Below are 12,152 nucleotides of genomic sequence, written 5' to 3' on the forward strand. Positions count from 1 at the left end.
AAGGGTATAATTAGGTCTAGGGGAAGAATATCTAAGTGTTTGTACTTTGACTTTGAGGTTCACTACCTAGTATTGCTGCCTAAAGAGCATAGGTTCACCTCATTTTTAATAAAGCATTGTCATTTGAAGGTACAGCATTTAGGAATAGGCACTACATTGAACTGCCTTAGGGAACAGGGATTTTGGATTCCCAAGGGTAGGTCAGCAGTAAAGACTGAGCTGAGTGGTTGTAATATATGTAGGAATTATAATGCCTTAGCTTACAGATACCCGAAGTTTACAGATATGCCTAAACACCACATGAATTTAGTCAAGCCTTTTCAGCATGTAGGTATTGATTTCACCGGACACCTTTGGGTTAGGGATGAGTTGAGTGGTAAGACCACAAAAATGTTCATATTAGTTTTCACTAGTCTTAACGTGCGCGCTGTGCACTTTGAATTGTTACCAGACATGTCCACTAAAAAATTTTTTCTCGCTTTCCAAAGATTTAGTAATATGTACACAATACCACAATACCTGTACAGTGACAATGCTAAATCTTTTCTCAAGGGTGGAAGTATCCTTGAAAGGCCTTTGGAGTCGCAGGAATTTCAATCTGAACTAAGTAAATGTAATATCAAACACATTAAAATACCTTTATATTCAGCATGGGTTGGTTCTGCTTGGGAGAGATTGATTAGTGTATTAAAGAATTGTCTTTATAAAGTAATAGGAAGGTCTAAAGTAACTTACTTTGAATTATTAACTACCGTTTCTAATACTCAATTAGTGAGAAATTCCAGGCCTTTAACATATAGATCAAGCTCAGAATATTTAGAGTTCATAACTTCAAATTCCATTTTCAAATTGTATGGTAATTCATCCCTCAATTTGAGAAAAGATGATAGTGATGTTTGGTTGGACGATTCTACTCAACCTTCTTTAGAGAGAACTGTAGAAATACAGGAAGAAATTATTGAAAATTTTAAGAAATTGTGGTTTGAGAATTATCTCTTAAGCCTGAGAGAACATAGTAGAAATTTGTACCAAAGTAAGTGGGAAAATAGAATTAAAGTTGGTGACATTGTCCTAATTAAAGCAATTAATAAGCCCAGACCATTTTGGACGATGGGTAAGGTATTAGAATTAATATTAGGATTTGACAATAATATTAGGTCAGTGAAACTATAGCAAGGTAATGGGGCTATAGAATATCATTCTATTTGTAATCTTTATCCTATGGAACTGTCAGTGACACATGCTATAAGAGAAAGGCCAACCAGAGACAATTCAATGGAAATTGAGGTAGAAACAGGCAGTGTAAATAAACCTGAATCTATTCACGTTGAACAAGGCGAAAGGTCTGTAAGACCCAAGAGAAAGGCTACTGAAAGATTTGAAAGTATGCTAAGGGAAAATTTAGATAATTTGTAAATACTGTTTTTCAGTATATTATTTACTGTAATTACTATTAAGTTTTTATTTTGACTAAAATGCTACACACTCGAAACTTTTTCAGTGTGAGGATATACTTTATTAAATGCTTTATTCTTTAACTTTAAACAAGGATTAAGGGCATTGCAAATAATTACATTTTAGGTAATAAGTAAATAAACTAAATACGTAAATAAAAATAAAATTAGGAGATAGCCTATAGTAAACTAAGCTAAGTTAAAATTGGTGTAAATATATAAATAAAATACTACACTTAAAATAAAGTGAAGACTAAAGTTAAAATGCTACACTTAAAATAAAGTGAAGACTAAAGTTAAAATGCTACACTTTAAGTAACATAAGGTTGGTTTTAAAGTAACTTGGCCATACTTTTTATTTAGTGTTGTCGGAAATAATTTTTTAACACAGTAGCCAGATTTAAGGTGACCTTAATAAATAATGTATGATTAATGAAGATATTCATTGCAATTTTATAATCGCAATCCTTTGTGGGGAGTGTGTTAGAAACCAAAATATTGTCAACAACTCCGTTTTCTTTCACTTTGTCCGAAACTCTCGAACAACGTTGAAAAATAAAGACGGAAAAACAAAACTGTTTCCTTATAAGGAATACAGTTAACGTTAATTTGATTAATTCAATCAAAAAGGATTGATATTTGTGTCCGATTGTGGGGAATAGCCATTCGGTCGTTAGCTTGACTCGAAGCTTTATCTATTTCTCTTATTAAATTAGAAGTAAATAACTTAATGCTACTTAGTATAGTAACTATTAGCGTTAATGATAAGTAAAATGAATAATGAAATTAAACTTATGAATTAAATGACTTAAACTAGTAATTGCCTAATAGGCCTTAAGTTCGCGCGTGCATAATATGTACCTGTCAAAGGTAAGAAGTAAATTACCTCGGAGGTTACCACAGCCACGGCGAACAGTTACAGTAAGAGTTACTCAGTAGAAAGGCCGGCATCTTCATAGGAAATTAACTCTGAGCAAAACTAAGCATTCAAACTCCAAGACAACAACAATTTTGGAATACGTCAACATTTGTGATAAGTGCTTTACATTATTATGTATCTTTGGACATGTCTAGGGAAAAAGGTAATGTACGGCAATGTCACAAAGTTTTATTAGTGGATCCACTCTTTAATGTAAGTTGTTTTGGTTGTTAAATAATTGTTTTGTTTATTAAATATAAGTAAGGTTGAAATTGAAATAAATTCCAACAGTTCATTGTCTTTATACAAAGTCTTCATGAACTTTATAGCAATGCCAAAGTTACCCAAGGTCAAAGAACGAACAAGAAGTAAGCAGAGAACAACAAAAAAGAAACAATAAGAGAGGGAAACATGAAAATGAGTACAAAGCATTCTACCTAAAATTCTGGCAACACTGAGAGGCAGCTAGCAACTCATGGCACCCTTACGTTAAGTGTGTTAGTACACTTATGGTGTAAATACCTCACTTAGCGAGTATTGATGTAAGAATTAACAATAAAAGCACAAAGTAAGGTTATCATAATGATGTTATCTTGATTTTTCTAAGAAAAAAAAATTTACAAAGCAAATCTTTGGGAGCTCATAACTCAAAAACGTACTTATTCACATATCAGTAGCCCTGTGACAGAATTTTTATTTTCCTTTTTCTTTTTTTTTTCTCGATTTTTACGTTTAGACAAGAAAAAAAATATCATAAAAATAGAAAGAGGAATATCAAAATTCTGTAGAATTTTTCAGTTTATAAAGTAGTTTTGATGGCTTGATTTTCAATACAATTAGTCATGTTAGTGGAGAAATCGCTACCTAAAATTTTTAAGAAAATAATGATTTTTACCTATAATTCTCAAAGTTTATGCTGAAATTACTTGAAATTTTTGTATGATGAAGGTATTATATTTATCTAAAACATATATGGAATTTATGTATTTTGAATAATTACAACAAGAAATATAGGCATAGCGGACGGTCTCCTTAAGGAGATAATTCACTATTATAGTCTCTGATACATTGAAGGATAATTTCATATATCTCACATACAGTACTCAATTCTGTTAAATCTACTGTATATAGTTATTAGAATCATTAACTTCTGATAGCATTTACATGTTGATAATACATGAGATATAGCACCGAATTTTCTTCCCCTATCCTCGGTAGGATTTCAGACATACTGTAGAGATTTTCTTTCATTCATTTCGCTATGTGTTTTCCAAGGTTTTCAGCGAGGAACAGAAAATAAGATGAAGCTTGGGAGTTAGTGAATTTTGATAAGATATTTTTTTTTTTTACAGAAAACTCTGTGCACAATAAAGCTAAATTGTGATGCAATATCTTCTATACTCATTTCAACTTTGTTCACTTTCCATACTGCCATTTTGAATGAAAATTTATTATTTTGTCAATTATAACTTTTACCTTCTTTTGTTTTGAACTTCTGATACTTTAATATCTACTTTATTGCCCAGTAACCATAACATATTATATTGGGCCTACGTGCAGATATACTTAATATCAATGTATTGCATGATGAATAATCAAAATAATACCTACCACTTATTTTTGGCAAGCTTTCTGATCGCTTAAACCAGGTTTTCAAAGCTCAGATGATAATAAAATTATAATTTTTACCTTTCAGCTCTTGTTTTAGCTAGCAGTGCCAAATTTTTAACAAAATATCTAAATTATCTTGATACTATGATCACTTTATTAAGTTTCAACAAAGATATGCTTAGATATTCATAGAGCTGTCATGATAACTCCTCTTTCCAAGCCAACCAGACCAAGTCATAAATACAGTGCATATGAAGTTATTTATATTAAATTTTCATACAAACAGGTTATTATAATTTGTACAGGTACTGACTCCACAGAAAAGTTATTGTTGAATGGAATTCCTAATCCCTAGTAAATCAATGTCTGACACTTGGTTAAAGAAGAAAATTGAAGTATGTATGATTTATTCTGCACTTTCAACATAGTTCTTGTTTTACTCTTAAAATTCTATAAATATTTTTTTTAGAAAGCTCTTCTTTTTCTAACTATAGGAATATCAGCAACATCTCGAAGAAGCATGTGGTCACCATCATTCCCGCAACAAGAAGAAGAGCAAGAAAAAAGATCGCAAGAGATCTCGGTCACGGTCTCATTCATATTCGGTATTTATATTTTTTATTCAATAGTTTAGGGTGTTGAAATGTAGCAATGCAGTGTATTGTAGTTGTTCCGACGCGATATATAAACCTCATAATCATTTAACATAGGAATTCGCTTCAGCTCAGCTGAAACAGCCGAAGAGAAAGAAAACCAGGCAGTTGTGCTGATTGGTTGGCTGGTGGTATGGGGAGAAGCTTAGCTCCCCCCCCCCCCCCTCCAGCCTGCTTTCCCCATTCACTCGCTTCGGCTCAGCGTGGATGGTTGTGCTACATTCCATTCTCTACGCTGCAGCCCTTTGCCTTCTCTTGTGCTTGTGTACTAGTGATTGTGTCATTATTATGAAGGAGAAAGTTACTCTTTAAGATGCGATGTTGTGCAGGCCGTGGCGGGCGTTGCAGTGGGTGGCTTTCGTCACCTTTTGTAGACCCGCACACGCTCTGCTCGACATGCAGGGAAAAACCTTGCTCTCAAGGTTCTCCTTGCTGTAGTGTGAATCCTGGCCGCCATTTTGGGAAGCCGGGATTCACATCCTGTCAGGGATTTCTCGGGTTTCGCCGGAGGAGCGGGTGACCTTAGCTACTTCAGCGATCCCGAGAGACACCCGACAGATTGTTGAACCGTCTAATACCGATGACAACACCTCACCTGACAACACCTCACCTGGTAAGTTTGGCCAAAACTGTATTTCGTCCAAAGGAACAGCACCCATCTTTTCCGAGATGTAGAGTTTGCCGTCTAAAATCGGCATAAGAACTTTGGGCATCTCTCGGATTGTCAGGTAAATTTGATTTAAATTTGTTAAGACGGCGTTTAAATATGGCGGACGAGCTTGAACGTCATTTGTATGATACGATTGTTGATGAACACATGAATAACTGAGTTTGTAACAGGGTTGCCAGGTTGGCCTTTTTCAGACTAAACACCTTAAATTTGGCCTTTTTATTGGAAATTAGTTAGCCTTTAGCAATATCGTAAAAGGTTGGCCTTAAAGGCTATACCTTTGGCTTTTTTAACTTCTGGGTTGGCCTTTTAAAGCTGCAGTTGATCAAAATTTGGCCTTTTCTCACTTAGGAAACCTGGCAACCCTGGACCGTTGTAACTTTATCGACTCCCATGTTTACTGATGCCCCTGTTGTTTTTTACCATGTACCTGATAAAGCATTTGTTCCTGGGAAAATGCAAACTTTTTCCAAGGGTAAAATAACTGCAGGACTCCCTGTTAAAAAAAGGTCAGAGTAAAGTTTTAATCACTGAGATTTCTTTAACGACTTATGGCAAACCCTTTACAGCTTTGCCCGCAAGTCAGTTAAAATTAAAATCTGCCAAATCTCCTGCTGAAAAGCAGTTAAAATTAAAATATGCCAAACTCCTGCTGATACAATATGTTTTCAGGTTCACCATGTTCACCAACCACGGTTCTTCCTACGGAAATGGCTCAGGTTGTTCATCCTCGTCCAGTGTCGTCTGCTGTTGCCTCGACCAACGTTCCAGTACCTCGGAGGAGGAAGAAGAAGAGGAAGCGTGTGCGGTATTCCTCTTCTAGTTCCTCCTCCTCTCTCCTCCTCCTCTTCATCTTTTTCTTCTGACTCTGACTCTTCTCCCCCAAGGAGAAAGAGGAAGGGGAAGAAGACGAAAGCGAAGAAAGCCAGGAAGGCCAGTCGCAGTCGAAGGGACATGGCACCCCAAGACACCTCTTCTCCTCCAGAGGAAGAGGGCGACGTGTGAGATTTCTGTGTTCCCCGCACTAGTGGGACTGTTTATGGCGAATCTCGCGCAAGGCCTCCATGCACGACAACCGCGCTCGAGGGCGTAGGTATCGTCTCCCAGAGCATGGTGACGGGGTCCTTGGGCCCCTGAGCTACTGCTCAGACTTGAATTGAACCGCTCTTGAGCGGGGAAAGGAGAGTCCTGGCTTCGGCACGAGAAATCTCAGCTGTGGTCTCTCGTGAAGAATCCGCGGTACGCACGACTACCTCCACGGGGGTAGCCACGCAGACCGCTCAGTGACTCGTGTGTCACGTGAGCAGGGAGCAGGCCCAAAGAGCCACGCACTCAACCCGCGCAACTCGGGCCGGCATGGAGGCACCTTGCTGCTCTGTCCGTGACATGGGGGCCAGTCATGCACGACCAGGCTAGCTCTCATGCATACCAGCCATGCGAGATGCAGTCAACCCCCATGCTTTCTGGCCATGTAACAGGTGAGGCCGCACACACCATTCACGCAACTAACCTGTCTACACCTCCTGGTGTGAGTGCTGCAATACCCAGCAACCCCACTCGCGCTCGAGCTCTTTTAGGAAATTCGTGGGGCTCACAGCGACCAGTCACGCACTCGGTCACAGTGGGAACCTCGATGCATTCCGTTGGGGATGAACCCTGCTAGAGTCCTTCCTTGACTCCTGAATACACACCTGGTTTGGTCTTAGGACCAGAGCGAGGGTATTCATGGGGGATGTCATCACCCATGCAGCATGTCGCTTCCCCTACACCTACGGATGTAGCGCGACCGAGGGATCAGCCACTTCCACGGCCTTCACCGGTCGTGGAGTCGCCGTTCCTAGAGGTAGTGTCTGAGGATTAGTACAGTGAGCCCTCGCTACTTCGCGGTTCGACCATCGCGGATTCAGGACTTCGCGGACTTTTTTCATTAAATACGGCATCCGATTTCATCAGCAAACCACTATTTTTGGGGGAAACATCATTTTATTCTAGAAAATTGCTACTCTTTAAATAGTTAATTGCACATTAAGAAAGCGTGTACTTTTGTTTTTAAATTTCGGGTGTGTTTTAAAAATCAAGTATTAACTTCTTTTTGTTTTACTTTTGGCTGTGATCAGATCAGCTGACGTCTAGCTGCCGGTCTCAAGAATAAGCGCGTACGAAGTATTGTTTATACCATTTCTTAACTTATTCAAACCATCTATACAGTTGATATTACATAAGCACCAATGTGTTATAACCTATCATATTTTTTTGTTTATTACATTTAAAACTACTCTCTCTCTCTCTCTCTCTCTCTCTCTCTCTCTCTCTCTCTCTCTCTCTCTCTCTCTCTCTCTCTCCTTAAGAAATAAACCTTAGTTCACATATGGCAACTTGAGTTTAAGAATGAAATTAACATGAATATTGTTAGTTGTGGCGATCAATTCCTCGCTTCAGGAGGTACAGGAAACAAAAACACGGCATTCGATTACAATAGCTGATTCTCTCTCTCTCTCTCTCTCTCTCTCTTTTTCTCCGTAAGAAATAAAACCTTAGTTAACATATGGCAACTTGAGTTTAGGAATGAAATTAATATGAATATTGTTAGTTGTGGCGATCAACTCCTCGCTTCAGGAGGTACAGGAAACAAAAACACAGCATTCGATTACAACAGCTGATTCTCTCTCTCTCTCTCTCTCTCTCTCTCTCTCTCTCTCTCTCTCTCTCTCTCTCTCTCTCTCTCTCTCGTGTTATACAATAATTACAAATAGATGAAGAAACCAAAATAGGTTTTGTTAAAGTGTCAATTAAATACAAAACAAAAAATTATACCGTGTATACAGTACATCCATTTCAATCATAGCTTAAAATACGGTATCCAATATTGTCAGCAAACTACTATTTTTTAGGAAACACCATTCTATTCCAGAAAACTTTTACTCTTTAAATAGTCAATTGCGCTATAATAAAACATGTACTTATGTTTTTAAATTTTGGGTGTGTTTTAAAAATCGAGTATTTTTGACTTCTTTTTGTTTTACTTTTGGCTGTGATCACATCAGCTGATGTCTAGCTTCCGCTCTCAAGAATATGCGCGGTACGAATACATTAACAAAGAATTGTTTACTGTACACCATTTCTTAACTTATTCAAACCATGTATACAGTTACTGTAATATTACATAAGCACCAATGTGTTATAACCTATCATATTTATTATTGAGTACATTTAAAACCATTCTCTCTCTCTCTCTCTCTCTCTCTCTCTGTCTCTCTCTCTCTCTCTCTCTCTCTCTCTCTCTCTCTCTCTCTCTCTCTCTCTCTCTCTCTCTGTCACATCGAACGTAATAGCGGTAACTTAATTTTTCGATGACTAAAAATGGCCTAGTACTTTCTTCTTCTTTTACCTTTTTTGCTCATAGTGAGGTGGGTACAAGTTGACTTATAACTGAAGTTAGGAAAAGTATTTTGGATATGGAAAGAACAATTATCTTTCGTAACAGTTTAAAATTATCGTAAATTATCATTCTGTCATTAGCGGCAGTTTGCTATTGTGGATTAAACACATAAGGAAAAAAAGAAGGTTTCCAGTTTTGCTACGAATTTAGGAATTTATATGGATACGATAAGTAAAATATTTGTAATAACATAATGTTTACTAAATGTTTGTTATATCATTAGTTATCACTTTGAGCATGTGTGTTTAATGCGTTCGTTTGTTTATTATGATCGAAGATGGAGCGTAAACAAATGGAAGGTTTCCGTTTCAGGCGGCGTCATAAAGAAAAACATTATATAAATGGCATTCATTTCATTTATTTGGAAGTTCTAAGAAAAATTAAGAAGAACATTGGTAATAACAAAGTCAACCTATAATCAATACTTGGTAAGATTGCTGTCGATGCAAAAACTAACCTATACACAGATGTGTAAATGCGTCTGTTTCTTCGTTATGATCAGAGATAAATGTAAACAAAACATTGGTTGTCATTTTTTATCGTGATTTTTGGCGTGTTTAGGAAACGCATGATATAAAATCGCCTTTAATATTTGTGCCTGTTTTAGTTTAGGGTACTGTAGTACATGCATTAAGTGTTCTGTACATTAAAGGGTAGTTTGTTAACAGTACTACGTAAAGGGAAGGTTTTAAAAGTCTGAATATACATGTTAAATAAATACGTAAATATGGTGTCCCTACTTCGCGGATTTTCAGCTATCGTGGTCGTGTTTGGAACCTATCTACTGTGATAAACGAGGGTTCACTGTATACAGCCTTGGAGATCCTATGGTTAGCTCCCGAAGGCAGTTCACAGCCCATCACACTACCCTGGCATTGGACGGAGTGAGTGACCAGATCGCAGGACCTGGTGACTCGCTTAGGAGCCAAGGTTCGAACAAGATTCTCCCTCAACCACTCCAGCGACAGAAGAGGTACTATGTCACAGAGTCTCTGTGTCTTGTCCTCTCCCTCTCAACCCTGCAGTCGGAGCGCTTGCTGGCGGTTCCTCGGTCGAGAGCTTGAAATCCCAGTGCGTCTCCTTCTCGGCCTCTGAGATTTCAACTATGGAGTCCATCTCTGTAGCTGCTCTCAAGGCTGCTTCGTGGCTCGACCACTGGTGAGGTACGGCCACAGTGTTCGCGCAGGACACCAAGCTCGCTGCCCACCGAACACATGGAGCAGTACAGGAACCTGGCTCTGTCTGGTGGGAAAGTTGTTGCTTTTCTCTTGGACCAACTTGCTACCCAGTATGCCAATCTGATCCTCAAAAAACGCAAGGCAGTAGCCGCTTGTTTGCCGAGACATTGGTTCAGGAGAGGCCTTGGCACTCAGGAACATTCCTATTAGAGCTGCAACTTGGCATTGTGGGGAGAGATACCCCTTCCATGACACCAACCATAGAAGACAGTCCACTTTGCCTGGTAGACTGATACTGATGATCTTCGCAGATGTCCAACCATCTGTTTCGCAACTTTTTGCGAAAATCTTCTGAGTGAGGAGATGCTCAATAGTCTTCAGGCTTGAAGTCGTAACAAAGCTACAGCTTTGTCAAAGAGGTCTGCATGTGGCTGTTTGAGTAGATCAGGTCATGGAGGGAGTTTCTTGGGAACTCTGTTAGGAGCTGCAGAAGGTCTGGGAACTATCCTGTGTGATGCCATAACGAAGCTATGAGAGTCATTGAGAGATTAACAGATATTCTGGTCTCGAGTACTCTTTATCAAGCAGAAGAGGTGAAAGGCATAAACGTCGATGTTGTCTCACCGTTGTTGGAATGCATCTTGTCAGAGAGCCTTGGGGCTCGAGACTGGGAGGCAGTAAAGCGAGACTTCGAAATTTAGGGACGTCGCAAACAGGTCCACAGTCGGGGAACCCCACAAAGTCAGAATTTGTTGGCTATTAGATGATTCAAACTCCACTCTGAGCCCACTATCTGAGTTGTTCAGCTCAGGTTGTCTGCTAGCACATTCCTATTGCCCTGAATGAAGCGTGCTGATAGGGTCACCGAGTTCCCTTCTGCTCATCTCAGTGTCGCTACTGCTAGATGAGATAGGGGCTGCGAAAAGGTATCGCCTTGTATGTTGATGTAAGCCACTACCGTGGTGTTGTCGCTCATCAACACCACCGAGTGACCCGCCAGGAACAGTTGGAATTGTTGAAGGGTCAGGAAGGCTGCCTTCATCTCTAAGAGATTTATGTGCTGGTACCCTTCGGACTTTGACCATAGGCCCCCACCCTTCTTTTGATGCATCTGAGAAGCACATCGTGTGGTGGTATGACGAGAAGGTCAACGCCCTTGAGCAGATTCTCGTCTACCACCCACCTTCTGAGGTCCGTCTGTTCATCCAGTCCCATAAGAATTAGAACGTTCAGGGAATTATTGGACTGATTTTAGTTGGACTTAAGCCGCCATTGGAGAGATTGGGTCCTGAGGCAGCCATTGGAAACTAGACGAATCAAGGATACTAGGTGCCCGTGGAGACACAACCACCTCTGTGCTGGGAGTTGTTCTTGTCTGAGGAATGGTCTTCCCTCCACGATAGGACTTGGAACCCTTCCGCTCCTTAGCAGGAAAGGGCTTCTTAGACACCTCTGTCATTGCCAATGTATCTGCTGTCCTGTTCGTTGGCAGTTTTTTCTATTGCTGTTTCTTCTGCAGAGGTGGTGGTCTATAGGGACGAGATGTCTAGGCCCTGTGAAGAAGGGACTCCCGGTTGGACTTCCTCCATCTCTCCGCAGCCCGCTCGATGTCTTCCTGTCAGAACAGCGAGGAACCATCCAGAAATGAGTTCCTCTGTCTCATGACCTTGCTCTATGGAACTTAACGATGGAACATTTCTTCTACCAAGTCCGCTGCAGGATCATGTTTGCTCGCTCACAAGTTCACAACTTGGTAGAAAAAGAACTCAATAATTTGAGTTCCCAATAATAGAAAGGTTTCCATGGCTTTCCTCGAGTTTTCCTTGGACCAGTCTTCGGTCCTCATGAGATGTCCCACTGATCCCAACCAGAGATCCAGCCTCGAAATAGCCTGCATGGCCTACCTTGCCACCTTGATCTGATTTAGGATCTCTGAAGCCAAGAACGAAACCTGAAGACTAGACTGTTTCTCAAGGAAGATCCCCTGGTCAAAGCCTCTAATGAGTGGTCGAGAGGCAGTATCGGAAGAGGGTGATTGAAGACCTCGTAGTACTTCCTCTGCTGCCCAAACAGCAGCAGAAGTTTGGAGGATAAGCCCACCCCTTGGAATCTGGAGGAGCTGGAGATCTGAGAGAACGCCTTCCAACGGGCACTCGTCAGACTCCTAGACCAGGGCAAGGCTGCACTGGTCTTGAGGGGTTATGAGTGCCGTAGATATGGTCCAAGAC

The 12,152-nt window shown here is 39.9% G+C and overlaps 1 protein-coding gene across 4 annotated transcripts in view; it reads left to right on the top strand.

The window, feature by feature from the left end:
• Prp40 (pre-mRNA processing factor 40) overlaps positions 1-12,152 on the top strand; it is an 874,860-nt gene that overhangs the window by 735,190 nt on the left and 127,518 nt on the right. For all 4 annotated transcript variants that reach the window (XM_068373863.1, XM_068373864.1, XM_068373862.1 and 1 more), the window contains exon 16: positions 4,479-4,589. In XM_068373863.1, coding sequence (XP_068229964.1) covers positions 4,479-4,589 — 111 coding nt within the window. The remainder of the gene's footprint in view (positions 1-4,478; positions 4,590-12,152) is intronic.

The sequence above is a fragment of the Palaemon carinicauda genome, chromosome 5 (assembly GCF_036898095.1).
Source record: "Palaemon carinicauda isolate YSFRI2023 chromosome 5, ASM3689809v2, whole genome shotgun sequence".
In the NCBI taxonomy this organism is placed as follows: domain Eukaryota; kingdom Metazoa; phylum Arthropoda; class Malacostraca; order Decapoda; family Palaemonidae; genus Palaemon; species Palaemon carinicauda.